Source organism: Phocoena sinus, chromosome 1 (genome assembly GCF_008692025.1).
Source record: "Phocoena sinus isolate mPhoSin1 chromosome 1, mPhoSin1.pri, whole genome shotgun sequence".
Classification (NCBI taxonomy): Eukaryota; Metazoa; Chordata; class Mammalia; order Artiodactyla; family Phocoenidae; genus Phocoena; species Phocoena sinus.
The window spans coordinates 53,872,826-53,897,628 of record NC_045763.1 but is presented as its reverse complement, the minus strand read 5'-3'; the positions used below and the strand labels follow the sequence as shown (position 1 = coordinate 53,897,628).

The 24,803-nt window shown below is 35.9% G+C and overlaps 1 protein-coding gene across 12 annotated transcripts in view; it reads left to right on the top strand.

Moving 5' to 3' along the window:
- The window catches only part of DOCK7 (dedicator of cytokinesis 7), a 242,973-nt gene that overhangs the window by 144,785 nt on the left and 73,385 nt on the right, over positions 1-24,803 (top strand). For 5 of the 12 annotated variants that reach the window (XM_032648527.1, XM_032648516.1, XM_032648498.1 and 2 more), the window contains 6 exons: positions 665-834; positions 9,501-9,590; positions 10,543-10,638; positions 13,245-13,385; positions 13,471-13,584; positions 23,771-23,941. In XM_032648527.1, the coding sequence (XP_032504418.1) occupies positions 665-834; positions 9,501-9,590; positions 10,543-10,638; positions 13,245-13,385; positions 13,471-13,584; positions 23,771-23,941 (782 nt within the window). Of the gene's footprint in view, positions 1-664; positions 4,665-8,213; positions 8,307-9,500; positions 9,591-10,542; positions 10,639-13,244; positions 13,585-23,770; positions 23,942-24,803 lie in introns of those variants that run through there. The other 7 variants (XM_032648489.1, XM_032648472.1, XM_032648480.1 and 4 more) reach the window with 3 other exon arrangements.

Below are 24,803 nucleotides of genomic sequence, written 5' to 3'. Positions count from 1 at the left end.
AGATACAATTGTTGGGTGCTTTAGGTTCATAGATCCTGGTTGAATAATGGTATCAGGCTTGACTTCAGACAAAAAAGGGATTCTTTGCTTTTTTTTGTATAACCTGGGCTTTTAGGAGAATTATCTTTAGTATACATTTATGTATGTATATTATAAAGATGCCTTTTTTTAATAGTTAAAATTGTCACTGATAAAGATAGAGACCTAAGCCATAGTTTCATTTAAGAGATATTGACAGGAAATTGGCTCTCCCTCTTAGTGATTGTGTTTCAAGGGGCAGAGCAGGAGGGGTGGGAAAAAAGGAAAAGATATTAGCTGGAGCATTTTGGGTCTTAGACACCCTCATGTATAAGGAAAGGTAACGTTTTTGTATGTTTCTTATTACTTTTGTTTCTTATTGTATATGTAATACATAATCATAGAAACATTGAAGAGATAATGATTGTATTTATAATTCACATGGTTTTGTCAGCTGCTGTAAAATAAATTATCTTTGTATAGCTATCACTAGGTCTGCCATGTTTTTCTTATTTATAGTATTTTCATTTAGAAATAAAAGCAATTTATGATCTTTGTGGAATTTTGTAAAGTGGAAGAGATTTTTTCAGGTCCTTTGCTGATTAATTTTTTGCTTAATTATATGTTATTTTATGTACAACTCTAGGTCCTGGGGGTTTGGGAGGATCAGTGCATTATGCCACAATGGCTAGATCTGCTGTGAGACCTGCAAGCCTTAATTTAAATCGTTCTCGGAGCCTTAGTAATAGTAATCCAGATATATCTGGAACTCCCACGTCACCAGATGATGAAGTACGGTCAATCATCGGCAGTAAGGTAAACTGAAGATACGCGTCTATAAATTTGGTTTTCAGGTTGTGAACAAATGAGAAATGTCCAATTGTTTTACTTTTTCTTAATTTTAAAATGTATTTGAGTTAGTAATAAGAAAGAAATTGTACATTTCTATTCTATCAGTGAACACATAAATGTTTGATGTTTCTATTAAATGTTTTTGCTATTACAAACTGGTTTGTGTGCTCTGCTCAAGAATATCTGCCAAATTAAAAAATGTGTGCAGGATGACCAGTCACATACGACTCATTGTCTGTCTGATTATTATGTGAAAAATGGTTAGATTGATTTTCTAGAGGATTAAGAGAGACCTGTGACTGCTGTGTAGCTGGGACATACTATCAACTTAAAATATGAGCCTCCCTTCTCCAAAAGTATCAAGAACAATAATTAACAATTAATAGAGCTACATTTCACATGGAAAACTCTATGTAAGGTGCACCAGGATTAGAAAAATATGATTTATTTAATCATGGTTAGTGATTATCCCAGACAATAAGGGAGAGGCCAGCCAATATAAGATCCAGCTATATTTTATGTAAGCATCAATCTTTATTACCCCCCAAAATATACTTAAGGAACAAGTAGTCATTACCTTTCTATAGTTAAAGTACAAAAATAACTCAGAGTTTGAAAATCAAAGTGGAAAAAAAGAACAGTAAGACTGAGGCCAAGAAATCACATTATGTTGGGTTTTGACCAAACCATTTTAAATTGATTTTTTGCTATTAGAAAGAAGGAAGATACCGTTGTTATGGAATCACAGCCAACTTTTCTTTGGCATTTTAGTCTGTTAATTAGGATATGAGGAAGAATTAGTAAACGTGTTTTGGGGTGTGTTTTTAACCCTTAGCCTGAACTAAATAGACCTTATTATTTTTTTAATGATCTGAGCTTGTTTGTGTGAAATACTTGAATATGGATCAAACACATCAGAATTACTTAAATCTACTCATATAGTTACAGAAATTTTACATTCAGACACTTCTAATAAACTTTAGCATTGCACATTTTAAAGTACCTTTTACGTAATTTGAAAGTAATTTCTCACAGATCAAAAATACATTTTTTAAAGTAATCTCTTACAGATGAAAAAAATATTTTGTAGCCTTATAATTTAAAAAATAAATTAAACATGAATTTCAATAACTTAAAGATCCAAATAGGTGTTACTCTAATTAAACAAACTTTCACTTTTTGTGAACTTTTGAGAAAATGATGTTCAGATGTATTTACATGGTTACTGCAGAGTAACCTGAGTAATATAGGAATTACAAAAGAGACAGCTTTTCTCCCTCCACATATCTTTCCATGTCTAGGAAGAGAAGGTTTTTTATCCTTGTCTTCATTCTTGATCTTTTCTCATTGTAATGGAGGTAATACTAAACATAATTTACGTACGTAAAGACAGTTCTTCAGTGGAATGAATCTCATTTGTGAATTATAAGAACTTTTCCTATTAAAGAGCTTTAGACGCCATTTTTCTCAAGGTTCTACTTTTGAAACATCTCTTAATTTCTGTAAGATTTGCATTATGCTTCATTTAGCATAATTCTAGAGTTTTCCTTTATATATGATGTATTTGATAGATTATAACATCAAGATTTAGAACAAAAGTGTACATGTATTGGAATGATTATTTGTCTTTTTTCAAGTGGTTCATAAAATGGGACATAATAATAATGTAAACTTGCTTCTGGTATTATATACATAAACTTTTGAGAAAGCCGTCATAAGATGAGACTTTGTCTTATGACAGTACAGTCTTGTCCTAATCAAATTTTATTCAAATGGTTTTTGTGTGTTCTTTTTTTTTTTTTTTTTTGGTTGCATTATTTTTAATTAGTTTTTTTGTTTTTTTGCGGTACGCGGGCCTCTCACTGTTGTGGCCTCTCCCGTTGTGGAGCACAGGCTCCAGACGCGCAGGCTCAGCGGCCATGGCTCATGGGCCCAGCCGGTCCGCGGCACGTGGGATCTTCCCAGACCGGGGCACGAACCCGCGTCCCCTGCATCGGCAGGCAGACTCTCAACCACTGTGCCACCAGGGAAGCCCCCTGGTTGCATTATTTTTGATAGCTACCTACCTTCATTTTGGACTATCATTTAGTCATAATCCCTAATAATAATGGTATATAATTTTATCTCATTGAAAAATTATAAGGAATCTGAAGTTTATTTATAGCTACTCTTTATTTATTCTGATTTTATTGGCTTGGAAATTAGAGAAGCTCTTCTTTAATGATTTTTGTCTTTCACTCTGCCTTAGCCATGGTCATACCCTTAGTCTTGTCATGATGAATAACTTTAATCCTCATTATCTCAATTTCATGCATCTTGTTCTCTAACCATTAGCTCATATTTTTCTGCCTAGTACCCCAACTCCAACAATTTCTCTGCTCGGCAACCTCCAATCACTTGATCGTATGACCTTTTTACTGTACCTCACGCCCCTAATGTTCTTTCCTCCAATTTAGCCAGCTTAAATTCCATGATCAATCATTATAATTATTACCATTATAAACAAACGTCAATTCCCTTATCTTTCCCTTACTTCATTTTACTTGCTTAGCCAAACCTCAAACCATAGCTGAATTCAGTTGACTGCCTGTGCCGTTAAACATGCTTTGAGAAAAAAAAAAAAAAAAAACATGCTTTGAGAAATACCATGATAACTGGTCTCATTTGAAATTAAAGGCCATGAACCTCAAGAGAGCCCTTAATGCTGTCAAGCAATTATACTATATTTCTTTATTCCATTTACTTTCCCATTCTCCCAGAAAAAGGTTTAATGCCTTCTTTGGTACCTCAAACCCTCTAACAGCTCCCCACCAATCCCCCTCCTCACTTTATCTCCTACTTCATTAAGAAAATTGAGGCCATCAGAAGAAAACTTTTGTCACCTTTGACCATCACATCTACCTATCCACTACCATCTACTACTACCTACTACTTAAAACTCTGCTATAGATGAACTGTCCATTTCCCTAAGTCCATTCCCTATTTGTATACAACCATCTATCCCCTTTCACCTACTCAAGATCCTCACTCCAGCAGTTCTTTCATCACTGTTCTACATCATCAGTTTCTCCCCATCTACTAAATCAACCCATCCCATAAAATGGGATAAAAAATAAAATTTTTAAAATTTCTCCCATAAAAAAACTCCTCTCTAGTATTTCTGCTGGTAGCTTCTTCATCATTTCTCTGCTACCTTTTGTAGTAGAATTCCTTAGAAGAGTTTTCCATACTTGCTGTCTCCAATTCTTTTACTCTCGTTCTCTAACTCCTGTTACCCTACTTCAAACATATTCCTTGGATCTTCAGCCCATACTGCCCTTCTAATGCCCCCAGTGCTCTCCATGTTCTTAAATCCGAAGGTTAAATCTCAACACTTGGCTGAATTTACCTTACAGCAGCTTTTGACACAGTTAATTCTCCAGTTTATTCTATTTACTTAGCTTCTAGGTTACTACACTATCTTGATTTTCCTCTTTACTGATTATACCTTTTCAGTCTCCTTTGTAGATTCTTCTTTTTCTGATCTCTTAATTTGGAAGTGCCCCAGGCCTCTGTCCTTATTTCTTGTCTTCTCTTGTCTTGTTTTCTCTTTTCTCTACACTCACTCACTTCATGATCTTATGAAGTCCTGTTGTTGTAAGTATCACTTTATGCTGATATCTCACAAAAATTGTATTTCAAGTACAGATCTCTCTCTGGAATTCTAAACTCAGCTGCCTTTTGTAAATCCTTTAGTTCAGATTTGCATATATGTTAAAGGTAGAGCCACTTCTCATCACCTCTAGTACTGCCATTTAGTCTGAACTACCATCATCTCTTCCTGAATTAATGTAATAGTCTTAAAGATGGTTTCCTTCCTTCCAACCTACACTCACTTCACAACATAGCAACCAGAATACTGCTTTAAAAACTTAAGTTACAAATAAACAAAACTTAAGTTGGATTATGTCATATCTCTGAGCAAGATCCTATGACTAACTCCTTTACCTCTTTTAAGTCTATACTCAGAGAACTACCTTCTCCATGGGGTCTCCTCTGACCACTTATTTAAATGTATAAGTGTGTCTTTCTCCTTAGCCTTGTCCCGGGGACTTCTTATCCCCTTACTCTGTTTCTTTGACTCGTAACATTTACTACCTTTTAATGTAACATATAAATTAGTTACCTGTTACGTTAATTTTTTAGTGTTTGTCTCCCTTTATTAGAGTATAAGCTCCATGAGGGCAGAGATATTTGTTCACTGATGTATCCAAAGCAACTATAATGTCCAGCATATGAAAAGTACTCAGAAGACATGTATCCAAAGAATGAATGTTAGTAAGCATTGAGTATCTCTAGCAAGAATAAATAACTTTTAAAAAATTGAATTATGCTTTTGTTTGCCCTCTTGCTATCAGGATTAATTAAATACTTAAAGATCTTAAGATATTCGGTTTTATGAAAGTTTTGGTTAGACTTTATTTCCTAATACAAAATGCAGAACTCCTAAAGTTCTAAAATACTATCAACAGGCTTTTATTACTCTAGTGGCTATAAAACCATATTTGTGAGATTTTTTTCATAATTATTTTGCCAAAACTGATCTTTATTTGTCCTAGCAATATTCTTTAAACATTCAGTTGTGTAAATGTATGGTTGCACCAGGTTTGAATTTTATTGCTTTTAAGCAAATGCCAGTGCAATTTTACATTGATAATTAGTTTCTTTCTAATGTATCATCTCCTATTTTTTCATTTTTTTTCAAAAACTGAGAGCTTACTGTGTGCATAGCTTACTAAATCCACTATGCTGAGGATTGTATTGAAACATGAGTATTGATGTCAAGTCAGATACACTGTGAGCCTTATTCAGGGAAGGAGCCTATCTATACCTAAGGGACAAAACAAAATAATAATGTTACAGAGATTTGGCAAAAACAGAATAAAAACACTTCATGCACATGTACACACATTTGATTAATCTTTTCTGTTAGTTGGAGATATGTAAACATAGTTATTATATTAGTAAATATCAGTGATGACTTTGCTTAACTAAGGGCTGTTTGATATAATTCTTAGCTGTATGACATTTAAATTGTGGAAATAATTTGCTTTACAAATAAATTGGCCACCAGTTTTCTTTAAACAGTTGGCTTTGACTTGATGTTATTATAACTGTTCAAAGCCTCAGTACTGTGGATATAATGTATAATTAATGGCACAAAGAGATTTATTGTTTTTTCTCACATTACTCATTAGCATGTGCCTTAGTTTTAAAGGAAATTATTAAGCAAGAAGTTAAAAAGTGAACTTATGAGTACGGCAAAGTTATTGTTTTTCTTTTTGTAGAAATTTATGATAGAGAGAGCACAGTTGTAATTTTGCAGAAATTAGATGCTTATATTTTGTTATTTTTGTAACATGAGTAGTGACATAATTTGGGAGACTGAAAATTTTTGTTTTAACTTACCTGAAAAACGTATTGTGTGCTGATTTGCTTTTATTTGAAATAATATAATGGGCTTCTGAGAAGTCTTTATTAATACCTATAAAATGGGGTATTTTATTTTAAACAAATCTATTGATTACATAATTTTATGAGTATTTGAATATTGCCCAATATACTTTGCTAGGAAGCATTTAAAAAAACATGTATGGCAAGTTTTTGTTAAAATTATTTTTTAAGAGTTTACTATATTTGAGGCATTGTATTCAGTGATTTACTTCCATTATTTAATTTGATCTTTACAGTATTAGGGAGACACTTATCATTATTCCTATTTTGTAGCTAAGAAACTGAAAAAGAGATTAGATAACTTACCTTAGATTTTACAGTTAGTAAGCAGTAGAACCTGGATTTGAATTTTAACTCTCATCTTACACATTCAGTGTCAAAAATGAGGGGAAATGGGTAGTTACTGTATCATCATTTCAACTTCTTTGTATTTTTGGAAAAAATAGTGAGAAAAGGAAGGGAAATATTCTCCCTAAAAGCTAAGCCCTTGAGAGCTAGTAGTAGTTTGTCTTCCCTCTTTCCCCCTCCCCTTTCCTCCTCCCCTCCCTTTTCCTTGCCCCCTACCTCCTTCTTCCCTTCCCACAATATACATGCATGGGCCTCACTCCCAGAGATTATTTAACTGTTCAGAGGTAGGGCCCTGCACATTTGTGGTGGTAGTTGTCCTTAACCTTACCAGGTGATACTAATGTCTACATAGAGTTGATTACCACTGTTTACTCTTTCTTTTCTTTTACCTATCCTTCTTTGGTGCTTTCTGGTTTGGGTTCATACTCAGGCTCTAATATTTTTAGTTGGCTTGTCTTGTGTTGTCTTCAGCAGTCCTCTAAAATTCTCTTCTACCTTGCTCAGTTCTATTCGTAGGTTCCTAGGGCCCAGCCCATGTTGCTGAATCTGGATTTCTGGGGGTAAGGGCCAGAATCTGAATTTTATAATTCAGGTGATTCTAATAATCAATTTTAAGAAATTGAAGTAAAGCCCCAGTTCCCTTTACCTGGGATCATAATAACCTCTTTCAGAGAAGACAGACATACTTCACTTCTGGTCATACACATTAATAGCATATTAAATTAACTTCAAATTAATGATAGTGATGATGAAGATACAATTCCTATAGACAGCCTTGGCATAATGTTTTTCCTTACAATTTTTATATAAAAAAGTAGCCCATTATGTTTTTTTAAATAATAAAATTCATAAATTTATTATTTGTTAGTAAATCTACCCATTATGTTTAATTTCAACAAGCACAATAAGACTGAGCACAACTCCAAAGCTACCATCATTTTTAGGAAGGAGCAAATATCGGGCATCTTTTTTTTTCTTAATTTTTTACTTAATTTTTCTTATTGGTCCCTAAAAGAGGAGGCAAGTTCAAATAGAATTATGGAGTATTGCTACACAAAAGTTTTCAGTTGATGACAGATGGAATAAAATTAGTCTTTTAGACAAGATTGGAATGTTTTTCTTCTTCCATTTTTTTTTTTTCTTCCTTTAAACCCTAGTTAGATTTAGAGGAAATTGTCTGTTGCTAACTTGTACCATCTCTGAAGAGAGTTTGGGGGGATGGTGCTGTGGGATCTTTAGTTGTTGATACTTAAAGGTGATCCCTTTATATAAAGAGAAATTACCTTTAAATGCTATACTTAACTTCCTTTGTGATTTTTAAAAAATTATGTAATGAGATAATTTTGATGAACTAATATTCTATAGATGCCTAAAAATTTTGGTTGCTTTAACAGTACTAATTAAAAACATGTTTGCATTGGAAAGTCTGGATTTCTTTAAGAATATAGCATGCCACATGTAATATTTCTTTCCTTTCCAACTGCTTTCTATTATATGCTTAGGGTTTAGACCGCTCCAATTCCTGGGTTAACACTGGTGGTCCAAAAGCTGCCCCATGGGGATCCAACCCCAGTCCAAGTGCAGAATCAACACAGGTGGTGTTTATATTAGAGGTTTCTTTATTCGCTGCTGATGTTTCCCTTTAGAACATTACTTTTTAGTATATACTATGATTTCAGTGGCTTGCTTTTTAATAATTAAAAAGTGTGTATTTTTGTTTACTTAGCACATTTTCCAACTGCTATGCATGAATACCACCAATTGCACCAGTAATACTCTCCTTTCCTATTTCCTGTCTCCTTCTCCTTCCCTCCTGTCCACCCCATTGATGTTTCAGTGCCTGCTGCTTATGCAATTGATGGCTTTGATAACAGTTTCTACTTTTGGGGTAGTGCATCTTTAGTAGGAATTTAAAAATTTTTTGTGTGGAAAAAACCTGACAGTTTTCCATTCGCTTTTGGTTTAAAGTGTAGCTATTGTACCATTGTCATTTAGCATTTACTATCTTGTCATTTTCTTCATAATCACTGACTAGAAATATTGGTAATAAACTGAAATTAAATATGAACAGTATATGATCCCCATGCTGTAAGATTAAGTGCCAGAAGCAAAAATCTGTTTTAAACTGTACTGTGTTGCAAAGTATGAAATTTGTTGTAACTTATTTGTACTAGGTTTTGCTTACTTAAGTCTAATTGCTTGATAGCTAATACTGCATGATTCCTCAAAATATACTTCTCATCTGTGTATTGGCTTTGGAGGACAGTGCTCTCGTTCTTCAAGAAAAATTTTAATTGCAAATTTATTATAAATGATTTATATTTAATATAGTATATGGCTAACCTGAATCGTAATTTTTGATGATAGTGAAACATGAAAGAAATGATTCTAAACTTTTAATTTTTTAATTAAATATAAAATTCTTGATTTCTCTTTTTGGTCCAAGACCAGTGAGAAGTATGTTTTTACTTTTTACATTTTCTTACTAGATACATGCATGTGTATAGATCACACAGATAAAAGTTTCATTCTTTGCAGCACTCTGGATTTATATAATCATTAAAATACTTATCTTTTAAAGATAAAATAAATAGAAGCCATTTTGATACTTCTAATGCATTGTCGTTAAAGCAACTTAAAATAGTGAAAATGGGATGAGCGATAAAACAGATGGCTGTTAAAATGACAGTAAAGCTCTATGTAAAAAATTGTATATAATCCTTGAACTGCATAGTCATCCACAGCAGACTTTAATGGTATCTCGTCATTCATTCATCTTCACTCCATAGGCTATGGATCGAAGTTGTAATCGTATGTCTTCGCACACAGAGACGTCAAGTTTCTTACAAACATTAACGGGACGCTTACCAACTAAAAAGGTAGATTCATATGAAGATAGTCCATGTAGGGGGAAAATAATTCCAACAATTACGTAGATGTAAGGATTCTTTACATAACCAGTATGAGACGTTACAACAATTGCACTGTTTTTAAAAATACTTTTGAGCAAGCATTGCTTGTTTGATGTCTTTTTGGGCATACCTCTCCATTGCAAGCTCTTTTACATTACTATAATGTTTATATCTTTGCAGATGACTGTTTTTAGAGTTTAGTGCATTAAATTTGATCATTAAATTTTAGTACCAAAAAGATTGTATCAACTCTTAATTCTGTTTCTGTAACTGCTTCTGTTTTGTGTTTTAAATCTCCAGGGAAAGGAAGATGAGTTAGAAAAATTATCACTCTTAGTAAGATATGTTGATTTGCTTCCCTTATGCACAGTTTTGTTAGTCCTTTTTCATATTAATATACACTATTGTGCAAATGCTTTGTATGCATATCCATGATAAGGCAGGAAATTTCTGCTATTTTAATAAAAATACTTTAAATACCTGAAAACTTGAAAATTAATGGCTGATATCAAAGTTTACATTTTTAAAGGTATTTCCTAAATTGTACCAGCAAAGTTCATGAATGTATTTGCATATGCTGAAATATGTATGTAAGGCACAAGCCAGATTTTATTTGTAACTGTGAGTTTTCGGTTTAGTTTCTTTTTGCACGTACAATTTAGGAGGCTATTTCCCACCTGTCGTTTTAAAATTACATTTTACTCCAAGATAACATGTAATTTTTTCAGCTATTCAACATGCCACTGTCTTATGTGTATAAATAGCCGTTTCGTTAATGGGTGTCCTCACTGCATCATTGAATGGTTCACATGCCTTATTTTGCTTATTCTCATTATATCTTCATTTGTACTTGCATTATTTGGTTTGTGTTACCAGCAGACCTGACACTGATAATAACTTTGGATTTACTTCTGGATAGCTATTTCATGAGGAGCTGGCTTTGCAGTGGGTTGTTTGCAGTGGCAGCGTTCGGGAATCAGCTTTGCAACAAGCCTGGTTCTTTTTTGAGTTAATGGTGAGCAAACTAAACACATTCTTTGTTTTTCTTGTTAAACAATGTTGTGTTAGCTCATGATTTTATCCTAGAATCTTTTCCTGTTGCCCATCTTGTGGTTTTACATGTGCCTCCAAGACAAAATTACCTTTGCTACATCTCTAAATAAACACTGTGGACAGTCAGCACAATTTAGATGGAGTTATAAAGCTAATTTAAACTATATTTTTAGGGATAGTTGCAGAAGCTAGCTATCTTTTTAAAGGAAACCTGTGATACATTCTTTCTTAGTCTGCACATGCTAGTGTATAATGGCAGTACTATTGATTTCATACCAGATAAAAAGAGCTTTATAGATACCTACTGCTTTTATGGTTAGAAAGCTCTTAGGGAAATGCCAGTCACAGCCAATGAAAAACAACAACACTTTCTACTTAATTCAGTAAATGATATTAAAACAAATAAATGAATTAATATTTTAATAAATATCTACACACACACAACATAAACACATATATACACAAAAGCAATATACATTTATTAAGTACGTACAGTATGGTAGCACAGCCCTATGGGCTAGGGATTACCAAGGCACAGAGAGATTAAGTAACTTGTTTAAGTATACATAGCTTGTATACAGCAGAGCTGTGATTCAGACTTAGGCATTCTGGCACTAGGGACCTTCCTCTCTAGCTTTAGAAAGCTGAAATCACTGAAACTTTTTCTTCCAAAAAAATTATGTAAAATAATAAATAAGAAACAAAGGAAAGCAAAACAACAAAAAAGAGACAGAAAAAAGAAAAAGAAAAGAAACAATGGAAGTTTCTAGAGTATGCCATAGAATCATTCTTAGCATTGAATGTTACTTACGTTGAAGATTAGAAGACATTTCTTCTGTAAGTTAAAACTACAGTGAGGTATCGCCTCGCACCAGTCAGAATGGCCATCATTAAAAAGCCTACAAATAATAATTGCTGGAAAGTATGTGGAGAAAAGGAAACCGTTCTACACTGTTGGTGGGAATGTAAATTGGTGTAGCCACTATGGAGTATAGAATGGAGGTTCCTTAAAAAACTAAAAATAGAGCTACCGTATGATCCATCAGTCCCACTCCGGGGCATATATCCGGAGAAAACTCTTAATTCAAAAAGTTACACGCACCCCAGTGTCAAAGCAGCACTATTTACAATATCCGAGACATGGAAGCAGCTTAAATATCCATCGAGAGATGAATGGATAAAGAAGATGTGGAATACATATACACTGGAATACTATTCAGCCATAAAAAAGAATGAAATAGTGCCATTTGCAGCAACATAGATGCACCTAGGGATTATCCTACTAAGTGAAGTAAGCCAGAAAGAGAAAAGTTAAATACCATGTGATATCACTTATATGTGTAATCCAAAATATGATACAAACAAACTTGTTTACAAAGCAGAAACAGACTCAGACATAGAAAACAAACTTACGGTTACCAAAGGGGAAAGGGGGTGGGAGAGGGATAAATTAGGACTTTGGGATTAGCAGATACAAACTACTGTATATAAAATAAACAACAAGGCCGCACTGTATAGCACAGGGAACTATATTCAATATCTATAATAAATATATACTATATATACACAATATATACAATACATACAATATATATGTATATATGTATGTATATATACAATATATACAATATACTATAATAAACCATAATGGAAAAGAATATGAAAAAGAATAAATATATATAACTGAATCACTTTGCTGTAACCAGAAACTAACACAACATTGTAAATCAAATATACTTCAGTAAAAGATTTTAAAAAAGACGTTTTGTCTAGAGATTTGCTAATCTACAAAAAAAATAAATCAGGGACCATATGTAAATGGTAGGCAGCTCATTTTTTTCCCCTAGAGAATAAACACCAAATTGTAATTCATGTGTTTTTAATATAAGATCAAATGACTTTTTAAAAATAGTCTTACATGTATGTTCAGATTTCTTAAACATGAAATAGTTTGACTTGTCTCTGTTATTTACCAACTGTAAAACCTTGTCATTAATTTCCCTGAATTAAAAATTTTTAGTACTGTTAACACATTGTTGTGATAAGAATCCATATCTAAAAGTATTTGGTAAATTGAAACCACTTTAATTTTTACCTAACATTTTATTCTTAATATCTAGTCATCAGTATTTAATGTACACCCACCATATGCCACGAGATGCTAGGTGCTAAAGATTCTACATGCAGTCAAGGTTTCTAACCTCTCAGAGCTAACAGCTGGGGGGACATGGAATGGCAGAATTGTTAAGTCTTGGAAAGATTTAATTTAAAATAATTTTAAAGGATGAAATTTTTTTCTGTTGACATACCCATAATTTGTTTCCCACTGATAGCCAGGATAATGTCATGAAGCTGATACAGAGATTGAGTTGTATTGTGTTCGATATTTTTCTAGCGCATACAAAATATTGTAGGGAACTTTTTCAAAATATTTGACGAGTTAAAAGTATTTTATCTATCTGTTAAATTACATGGTATGTTGACAAAAATAGCTCTAATGTTTAGAATCTCTGTAACTGTTCATTACATCCATAAGAAATTAAACGAATGGCTTATTTCTTTTTTCAGGTAAAGAGCATGGTGCACCATTTATACTTTAATGATAAACTTGATGCACCAAGGAAAAGTCGTTTTCCAGAACGTTTCATGGATGACATTGCTGCTCTTGTCAGCACAATTGCTAGTGATATAGTTTCACGATTTCAGAAGGTGACGGTAACTTATTTTTTTAAACAAAATCTGTGTTTCAAGCACACGTTAAACTATATTTGTTTTTCTTTTAATTGTTTCCCAGGACACAGAAATGGTTGAGAGACTCAACACAAGCCTTGCATTCTTTCTCAATGATCTGTTGTCTGTTATGGACAGAGGATTTGTGTTTAGCCTTATAAAGACCTGCTATAAACAGGTAATGCATAATTAGTAATAATTAGTAATCAAATAATTTAAATGCTGCGTTTGCTCTTTTAGGGCTAGAGCTAAGAGATTTTTCAAGAACACATTTATATAATGATGTTTTTAAAAAGTGGCATATTTTTATTAGTAAGGGAAAGATAAATTACATTTATTAGGACACAGGACTGTGGCAAGCTGCTGTCAGTACAGCTGGCTTTTCATTGAGTTATACTGGCCCATTTATGACTTTTAGATTCTCATTCAGAAGTAGACCATCAAGTCAGGAGTCTAAATGTAAAGCAGCCCCAAGGTGCCATGCAAGAGTAGCATTTTTACTGAATGAACAGCTAACCCAACCTTTTCTGTCTTAAGTGATTTTTAAAGCAGTTGCATTTTGCTATGTATTCCTCATGATGAAGCCCTAGACATTGTAGAGTTTAGAAGCATGAGTAGGTGTTTACCCAAGTCACAAATATTATCTAGCTTTTTCTAAACTAAAAGTATCCTAGAAGTTTTCTACAAACAGCTGGTTTTGCTTTAAATTTTTTATCAAATGATTAATGAAACCTGGCTTTTAGAAAACATTAGTTATTCATCCTGATAGACCATTTGGGTACTGAGCTGTATAATCATCCTAGAATTACCTTTTAAGGGAGCTTTAAAAATGTACAGATCTCTGTGTCCCATCCCAGCATTTCTGAGGAGTTTGAACCCTGGTGGTGGGGGTGGGAGTGTGGGAAACAGTGCTTATAAAGTACTCCCTGCTGGTCCACAGATTAGTTTTGGGGAACTACTGGTTAAAAATGCTATTTGGCAGTCTAATACTTAGAATTTTGAAGCTCTGTTCTATTGGATGCAAATATTGTATGTTTCTTTTAATAGAGAAGTTAAAACTATGTGTGGGCACTGATCTATTTGCAAGTATTTGCAGCACTATGTATTATTTTTACTTTTTCCCTGATATTTCATGTATTATTGCTCCCAAAACCTGTCCTGTCCTTATTCTTCAAGCACTGGCCTCCTACATTTGCCAAACATTAAACTAGACTCTAGGGATGCTAAAACTATTCAAATAAGTCAGTCTATGTATGTTTCCTCAAGTAGCTAATGGGTGTAGCTGGGAAGATAGATAATTATAAATATAGGTTAACACAAGGTGCTGTAAAAAGAATGGATAATTTATTTTAGGAAGTTATTTTGGTGGTATACTTTTTCTTCATAAAGCATATCTTTGAGAAGTGGAAATATTAATGCTATATTGGAAATATAAGAATGTGGCTTTAGAATGCACCTAGTCAGTGGATTTATACAGTAAATCTTGTAGTTCCAAATTTTTTATTTTAGGAGTAACTTTGGAAAAAGCCAATACTGTTATTTAAACCACAAAATTCAAAACTGCTCACTGAGTACTGTTCTTTAATTCTTCTTTTTGGTTGAATTTGTTTTATTTATTTATTATTATTATTATTTTTAAAATCTTTATTGGAGTATAACTGCTTTACAATGGTGTGTTAGTTTCTGCTTTATAACAAAGTGAATCAGTTATACATATACATATGTTCCCATATCTCTTCCCTCTTGAGTCTCCCTCCCTCCCACCTCTCTATCCCACCCCTCTAGGTGGTCAAAAAGCACCGAGTTGATCTCCCTGTACTATGCAGCTGCTTCCCACTAGCTATCTATTTTACGTTTGGTAGTGTATGGTAGTGTCCACGCCACTCTCTGGCTTTGTCACAGCTTACCCTTCCCCCTCCCCATATCCTCAAGTCCATTTTCTAGTAGGTCTGTGTCTTTATTCCTGTCTTACCCCTGGGTTCTTCATGACACTTTAATTTTTTTCTTATTCCATATATATGTGTTAGCATACGGTATTTGTCTTTCTCTTTCTGCCTTAACTCTGTATGACAGACTCTAGGTCCATCCACCTCACTACAAATAACTCAATTTCGTTTCTTTTTATGGCTGAGTAATATTCCATTGTATATATGTGCCACATCTTCTTTATCCATTCATCTGATGATGGACACTTAGGTTGTTTCCATCGCCGGGCTATTGTAAATAGAGCTGCAATGAACATTTTGGTACATGACTCTTTATGAATTTTGGTTTTCTCAGGGTATATACCCAGTAGTGGGATTGCTGGGTCATATGGTAGTTCTATTTGTAGTTTCTTAAGGAACCTCCATACCGTTCTTCATAGTAGCTGTACCAATTCACATTCCCACCAGCAGTGCAAGAGTGTTCCCTTTTCTCCACACCCTCTCTCCAGCATTTATTGTTTCTAGATTTTTTTGATGATGGCCATTCTGACTGGTGTGAGATGATATCTCATTGTAGTTTTGATTTGCATTTCTCTAATGATTACTGATGTTGAGCATTCTTTCATGTGTTTGTTGGCAGTCTATATATCTTCTTTGGAGAAATGTCTATTTAGGTCTTCTGCCCATTTTTGGATTGGGTTGTTTGTTTTTTTGTTATTGAGCTGCATGAGCTGCTTGTAAATTTTGGAGTTGAATCCTTTGTCAGTTGCTTCATTTGCAAATATTTTCTCCCATTCTGAGGGTTGTCTTTTGGTCTTGTTTATGGTTTCCTTTGCTGTGCAAAAGCTTTGAAGTTTCATTAGGTCCCATTTGTTTATTTTTGTTTTTATTTCCATTTCTCTAGGAGGTGGGTCAGAAAGGATCTTGCTGTGATTTATATCGGAGAGTGTTCTACCTATGTTTTCCTCTAAGAGTTTGATAGTTTCTGGCCTTACATTTAGGTCTTTAATCCATTTTGAGCTTATTTTTGTGTATGGTGTTAGGGAGTGATCTAATCTCATACTTTTACATGTAGCTGTCCAGTTTTCCCAGCACCACTTATTGAAGAGGCTGTCCTTTCTCCACTGTACATTCCTGCCTCCTTTATCAAAGATAAGATGACTATATGTGCGTGGGTTTATCTCTGGGCTTTCTATCCTGTTCCATTGATTCATCTTTCTGTTTTTGTGCCAGTACCATACTGTCCTGATTACTGTAGCTTTGTAGTATAGTCTGAAGTCAGGGAGCCTGATTCCTCCAGCTCCGTTTTTCGTTCTCAAGATTGCTTTGGCTATTCGGGGTCTTTTGTGTTTCCATGCAAATTGTGAAATATTTTGTTCTAGTTCTGTGAAAAATGCCAGTGGTAGTTTGATAGGGATTGCATTGAATCTGTAGATTGTTTTGGGTAGTAGAGTCATTTTCACAATGTTGATTCTTCCAATCCAAGAACATGGTATATCTCTCCATCTCTTTGTATCATCTTTAATTTCTTTTGTCCGTGTCTTATAATTTTCTGCATACAGGTCTTTTGTCTCCTCAGGTAGGTTTATTCTTAGTTATTTTATTCTTTTTGTTGCAGTGGTAAATGGGAGTGTTTTCTTGATTTCACTTTCAGATTTTTCATCGTTAGTGTATAGGAATGCCAGAGATTTCTGTGCATTAATTTTGTATCCTGCTACTTTACCAGATTCATTGATTAGCTCTTGTAGTTTTCTGGTAGCATCTTTAGGTTCTCTATGTATAGTATCATGTCATCTGCAAACAGTGACAGCTTTACTTCTTCTTTTCCAATTTGGATTCCTATAATTTCCTTTTCTTGATTGCTGTGGCTGAAATTTCCAAAACTATGTTGAGTAAGAGTGCTGAGAGTGGGCAACCTTGTCTTTTTCCTGATCTTAATGGAAATGCTTTCAGTTTTTCACCAATGAGGATGGTGTTGGCTGTGTGTTTGTCATATATGGCCTTTATTATGTTGAGGAAAGTTCCCTCTATGCCTACTTTCTGCAGGGTTTTTATCATAAATAGATGTTAAATTTTGTCAAAAGCTTTTTCTGCATCCATTGAGATGACCATATGGTTTTTCTCCTTCAGTTTGTTAATATGGTATATCACATTGATTGATTTGCGTATATTGAAGAATCCTTGCATTCCTGGAATAAACCCCACTTGATCATGGTGTATGATCCGTTTAATATGCTGTTGTATTCTGTTTGCTAGTAGTATGTTGAGGATTTTGCATCTGTGTTCATCAGTGATATTGGCCTGTAGTTTTCTTTCTTTGTGACGTCTTTGTCTGGTTTTGGTATCAGGGTGATGGTGGCCTCATACAATCAGTTTGGGAGTGTTCCTCCCTCTGCTATGTTTCGGAAGAGTTTGAGAAGGATAGGCATTAGCTCTTCTCTAAATGTTGGATAGAATTTGCCTGTGAAGCCATCTGGTCCTGGGCTTTTGTTTGTTGGAAGATTTTTAATCACAGTTTCAATTTCAGGGCTTGTGATTGGTCTGTTCATATTTTCTATTTCTTCCTGATTTAGTCTTGGCAGGTTGTGCATTTCTAAGAATTTGTCCATTTCTTCCAGGTTGTCCATTTTATTGGCATAGAGTTGCTTGTAGTAATCTCTCATGATCTTTTGTATTTCTGCAGCGTCAGTTGTTACTTCTCCTTTTTCATTTCTAATTCTATTGATTTGAGTCTTCTCCCTTTTCTTCTTGATGAGTCTGGCTAATGGTTTATCAATTTTGTTTATCTTCTCAAAGAACCAGCTTTTAGTTTTATTGATCTTTGCTATCGTTTCCTTCATTTCTTTTTCATTTATTTCTGATCTGATTTTTATGATTTATTTCCTTCTGCTAACTTTGAGGTATTTTTGTTCTACTTTCTCTATTAGCTTTAGGTGCAAGGTTAGGTTTTTTATTCTAGATGTTTTCTGTTCCTTAAGGTAGGATTGTATTGCTATAAACTTCCCTCTTAGAACTGCTTTTGCTGCATCCCATAGGTTTTGGGTCATTGTGTCTCCATTGTCATTTGTTTCTAGGTATTTTTTTATTTCCTCTTTGATTTCCTCAGTGACCACTTTTTTATTAAGTAGTGTATTGTTTAGCCTCCATGTGTTTGTATTTTATACAGATCTTTTCCTGTAATTGCTATCTAGTCTCATAGCGTTTTGGTCGGAAAAGATACTTGACACAGTTTCAGTTTTCTTAAATTTATCAGGGCTTGCTTTGTGACCCAAGATATGATGTATCCTGGAGAATGTTCCATGAGCACTTGAGAAAAATGTGTATTCTGTTGTTTTTGGATGGAATGTCCTATAAATATCAATTAAGTCCATCTTGTTTAATGTATCATTTAAAGCTTGTGTTCCCTTATTTATTTTCATTTTGGATGATCTGTCCATTGGTGAAAGTGGGGTGTTAAAGTCCCCTACTATGAATGTGTTACTGTCAGTTTCCCCTTTTATGACTGTTAGTATTTGCCTTATGTGTTGAGGTGCCATTATGTTGGGTGCATAAATATTTACAATTGTTATATCTTCTTCTTGGATCGATCCCTTGATCATTATGTAGTGTCCTTCCTTGTCTCTTCTTATAGTCTTTATTTTAAAGTCTATTTCATCTGATATGAGAATTGCTACTCCAGCTTTCTTTTGGTTTCCATTTGCATGGAATATCTTTTTCCATCTCCTCACTTTCAGTCTGTATGTGTCCCTAGGTCTGAAGTGGGTCTCTTGTAGACAGCATATATATGGGTCTTGTTTTTGTGTCCATTCAGCCAGTCTGTGTCCTTTGGTCAGAGCATTTAGTGCATTTACATTTAAGGTAATTATCGATATGTATATTCCTATTCCCATTTTCTTAATTGTTTTGGGTTTGTTATTGTAGGTCTTTTCCTTCTTTTGTGTTTCTTGCCTAGAGAAGATCCTTTATCATTTGTTCTAAAGCTGGTTTGGTGGTGCTGAACTCTCTCAGCTTTTGCTTGTCTGTAAAGGTTTTAATTTCTCCATCAAATCTGAATGAGATCCTTGCTGGATTGAGTAATCTTGGTTGTAGGTTTTTCTCCTTCGTTCCTTTATATATGTCCTACCAGTCCCTTCTGGCTTGCAGAGTTTCTGCTGAAAGATCAGCTGTTAACCTGATGGGGATTCCCTTGTGTGTTATTTTTCCCTTGCTGCTTTTAATATGTTTTCTTTGTATTTTATTTTTGACAGTTTGATTAATATGTGTCTTGGTGTGTTTCTCCTTGGATTTATCCTGTGTCGAACTCTCTGTGCTTCCGGGACTTGATTAACTATTTCCTCTCCCATATTAGGGAAGTTTTCAACTATAATCTCTTCAAATATTTTCTCAGTCCCTTTCTTTTTCTCTTCTTCCTCTGGAACCCCTATAATTCGAATGTTGGTGCGTTTAATGTTGTCCCAGAGGTATCTGAGACTGTCCTCAGTTCTTTTCATTCTTTTTTCTTTATTCTGCTCTGCAGTAGTTATAATAGTGGAACTATTTTCTCTTCCAGGTCACTTATCCGTTCTTCTGTCTCAGTTATTCTGCTATTGATCCCTTATAGCGTATTTTTAATTTCATTTATTGTGTTATTCATCGTTGCTTGTTTCATCTTTAGTTCTTCTTAGGTCCTTGTTAAATGTTTCTTGCATTTTCTCTGTTTCCAAGATTTTGCATCATCTTTACTATCCTTATTCTGAATTCTTTTTCAGGTAGTCTGCCTATTTCCTCTTCATTTGTTAGGTCTGGTGGGTTTTTTTTTTTTTGAACATCTTTATTGGGGTATAATTGCTTTACAATGGTGTGTTAGTTTCTGCTTTATAACAAAGTGAATCAGTTATACATATACATATGTTCCCATATCTCTTCCCTCTTGAGTCTCCCTCCCTCCCACTCTCCCTATCCCACCCCTCCAGGCTGTCACAAAGCACCGAGCTAATATCCTCTGCCTTGCGTCTGCTTCCCCCTAGCTATCTACCTTACTATGTTTGTTAGTGTGTATATGTCCATGACTCTCTCTCACCCTGTCAAAGCTCACCCTTCCCCCTCCCCATATCCTCAAGTCCGTTCTCCAGTAGGTCTGCATCTTTATTCCTGTCTTACCCCTAGGTTCTTCATGACATTTTTTTCCCCTTAAATTCCATATATATGTGTTAGCATATGGTATTTGTCTTTTTCTTTCTGACTTACTTCACTCTGAATGACAGACTCTAGGTCTATCCATCTTATTACAAATAGCTCAATTTCATTTCTTTTTAAGGCTGAGTAATATTCCATTGTATATATGTGCCACATCTTCTTTATCCATTCATCTGATGATGGACACTTAGGTTGTTTCCATCTCCGGGCTATTGTAAATAGAGCTGCAATGAACATTTTGGTACATGACTGTTTTTGAATTTTAGTTTTCTCAAGGTATATGCCCAGTAGTGGGATTGCTGGGTCTTATGGTAATTCTATTTGTAGTTTTTTAAGGAACCTCCATACTGTTCTCCATAGTGGCTGAACCAATTCACATTCCCACCAGCAGTGCAAGAGGGTTCCCTTTTCTCCACACCCTCTCCAGCATTTATTGTTGCTAGACTTTTTGATGATGGCCATTCTGACTGGTGTGAGATGATATCTCATTGTAGTTTTGACTTGCATTTCTCTAATGATTAATGATGTTGAGCATTCTTTCATGTGTTTGTTGGCATTCTGTGTATCTTCTTTGGAGAAATGTCTATTTAGGTCTTCTGCCCATTTTTGGATTGGGTTGTTTGTTTTTTTGTTACTGAGCTGCATGAGCTGCTTGTAAATTTTGGAGATTAATCCTTTGTCAGTTGCTTCATCTGCAGATATTTTCTCCCATTCTGAGGGTTGTCTTTTGGTCTTGATTATGGTTTCCTTTGCTGTGCAAAAGCTTTGAAGTTTCATTAGGTCCCATTTGTTTATTTTTGTTTTTATTTCCATTACTCTAGGAGGTGGGTCAGAAAGGATCTTGCTGTGATTTATGTCATAGAGTGTTCTGCCTATGTTTTCTTCTAAGAGTTTTATAGTTTCTGGCCTTACATTTAGGTCTTTAATCCATTTTGAGCTTATTTTTGTGTATGGTGTTAGGGAGTGATCTAATCTCATACTTTTACATGTACCTGTCCAGTTTTCCCAGCACCATTTATTGAAGAGGCTGTCTGGTCTGGTGGGTTTTTATCTTGCTCCTTCATCTGCTGTATGTTTTTCTGTCTTTTCATTTTGCTTATCTTACTGTGTTTGGGGTCTCCTTTTTGCAGGCTGCAGGTTCGTAGTTCCCGTTGTTTTTGGTGTCTGTCCCCAGTGGCTAAAGTTGGTTCAGTGGGTTGTGTAGGCTTCCTGGTGGAGAGGATTATTGCCTGTGTTCTGGTGGATGAGGCTGGATCTTTTCTTTCTGGTGGGCAGGTCCACGTCTGGTGGTGTGTTTTGGGGTGTCTGTGGACTTATGATTTTAGGCAGCCTCTCTGCTAATGGCTGGGGTTTTGTTCCTGTCTTGCTAGTTGTTTGGCATAGGGTGTCCAGCACTGTAGCTTGTTGGTCGTTGAGTGAAGCTGGGTGTTGGTGTTGAGATGGAGATCTCTGGGAGATTCTCTCCGTTTGATATTACATGGAGCTGGGAGGTGTCTTGTGGTCCAGTGTCCTGAAGTTGGCTCTCCCACCTCAGAGGCACAGCACTGACTCCTGGCTGTAGCACCAAAAGCCTTTCATCCACACGGCTCAGAATAAAAGAGAGAAAAAGTAGAAAGAAAGAAAGAAGGAAAGAAGGAAGGAAGGAAGGACGGATGGGGATAAAAGAAAAGAAAGATAAAATAAAATAAAGTTATCAAAATAAAAAATAATTTTTAAGAAAAAAAATTTGTTTAAAGTAAAACAAAAACAAAATGGACGGATAGAACCCTAGGACAAATGGTGAAAGCTAAGCCATACAGACAAAATCTCACACAGAAGCATACACATACACACTTACAAAAAGAGGAAAAGGGGAAGAAATCATAAATCTTGCTCTCAAAGTCCACCTCCTCAATTTGGGATGATTCGTTGTCTATTTAGGTATTCCACAGATGCAGGTTACATCACGTTGATTGTGGAAATTTAACCCGCTCGCTGCTCCTGAGGCTGCTTGGAGACATTTCCCTTTCTCTTTGTTCTCACAGCTCTGGGGGCTCAGCTTTGGATTTGGCGCCGCTTCTGCGTGTAGGTCGCTGGAGGGCGTCTGTTCTTCTCTCAGACAGGACGGGGTTAAAGGAGCCGCTGGGGGCTTTGGCTCACTCAGGCCGGGGGTGGGGGGGTTGGGAGGGGCACGGAGTGCCGGGCAAGCCTGCGGTGGCAGAGGCTGGCGTGACATTGCACCAGCCTGAGGCGCGCTGTGTGTTCTCCCGGGGAAGTTGTCCCTGGATCCCGGGACCCTGGCAGTGGCGGGCTGCACAGGCTCCCCGGAAGGGGGGTGTGGATAGTGACCTGTGCTCGCTCACAGGCTTCTTGGTGGTGGCAGCAGCAGCCTTAGTGTCTCATGCCCGTCTCTGGGGTCCGTGCTGCTAGCCGCGGCTCGTGCCCGTCTCTGGAGCTCCTTTAAGCAGCGCTCTTAATTCCCTCTCCTCGTGCACCAGAAAACAGAGGGGGAAGAAAAAGTCTCTTGCCTCTTCGGCAGGTCCAGACTTTTACCCGGACTCCCTCCTGGGTAGGCGTGGTGCACTAACCCCTTCATGCTATGTTCACCCAGTCCTCTCCCTGCACTCTGACCGAAGCCCGAGCCTCAGATTCCAGCCCCCGTCGGTACCGTTCCTCTGTGCGGAAATCTCTCCACTTTGGCCTCTGCACCCCTGTTGCTGTGCTCTCCTCTGCGGCTCCGAAGCTTCCCCCACTCCGCCACCCGCAGTCTCGGCCTGCGAAGGGGCTGCCTTGTGTGTGGAAACCTTTCTTCCTTCACAGCTCCCTCCCACTGGTGCAGGTCCCGTCCCTATTCTTTTGTCTCTGTTTATTGTTTTTTCTTTTGCCCTACCCAGGTACGTGGGGAGTTTCTTGCCTTTTGGGAGGTCTGAGGTCTTCTGCCAGCGTTCAGTAGGTGTTCTGTTGGAGTTGTTCCACATGTAGATGTATTTCTGATGTGTCTGTGGGGAGGAAGGTGATCTCTGCGTCTTACTCTTCCGTCATCTTCCCCCTCTCTCTCAGCACCTTATTTTAAAGGTAGTAATATTTTCCCCCAAAGCAGTTATTCTGTCGAATACAAGGGTTTCTGACACTCAACAATGACATAGACTAAGAGGAAGAAGCTATTTCCTCCTTCTTAGCCATCTCCCTTTAATTTAGAAATCACTTTAATTCATCATTCTGGTATTGGTAGTAGAGAAATGATATGTTCAATTGGTGTTTTCTTATTTATGCAACACTTACAAGGTATCTTCAAAGCTTTATTCATTACCAACTCCAAGTGTCTTGGTGTCCCTGAGGCTGGATTTTCTGCGCATCATCTGCAGCCATGAGCACTATGTTACCTTAAACTTACCCTGTAGCCTGCTAACTCCACCTGCGTCACCATCACCTTCTGTTTCTTCTGCAACATCTCAGGTATGCAATATGTATGAAAACAAATTTTTTTAAGTCCAGACTTGTGGAAAAAGCATTCTAAACACTGGAAAACATGAAAAGTAACACTGTTGAATAATAGCTGTGTGATAGGCTCCATACTAAGTGCTTTATAAGTATTAAATGGTTAAGTAATTTATAAGTATTAATCATTTACTCCTCACCGGAACTCTAGGAGGTAAGTCCTATTATTATCCCCATTTTACAGGTGAAAAAAATTGAAACACAGAAAGGTCAGTAGCTTACCCAGGGTCACATATAGTAAAAATTGGCAGATCTAGGCTTTGAACCATGGCACGTGTTGGCTTATTCTAGGGCCCAAGTTTTAACCACTTTGTTGTACCCCTCTTACCGATTCAGGCACAAGGGAGTGAATTCAACTACATAAACTCACTTGATGTTTTCACAGGTTGGGTTTTTTTGAGGCAGACACAGACTGAGTTTGGGAGACAAGGTATTTATTAGATGTCAATACCTGTGAAAGGAAGGGGAATGAAGCGTAATTTAGCAGAGAAAGAAGTCAAACTGCAGTGCAGTCCTGGAAAAGCCCTACCTGCCTTTCTTGTATCCAGAGAACCCAAAGGAAACTAGATGGGTGTTTATGGATTTTCACAGGGTGCCTAGTAGTTGCTCTAAAGATGACAAAGGGTTATCGTAGCAATTATTATGTGTCCTGTCATACAGATTGAAATGAAGCGATTTTGTGGTTTTCATATCAGAGAAGCCTGGATGTTCCCTCCTAGTGAAACATCTTTTTGCTATATAATTCCTAAGGCAAACAAGCTACTTCCTTAAGCTCTTAATGTCTAGAGTGAAAGTTGATATGAACTCTTTATAAGTTTAT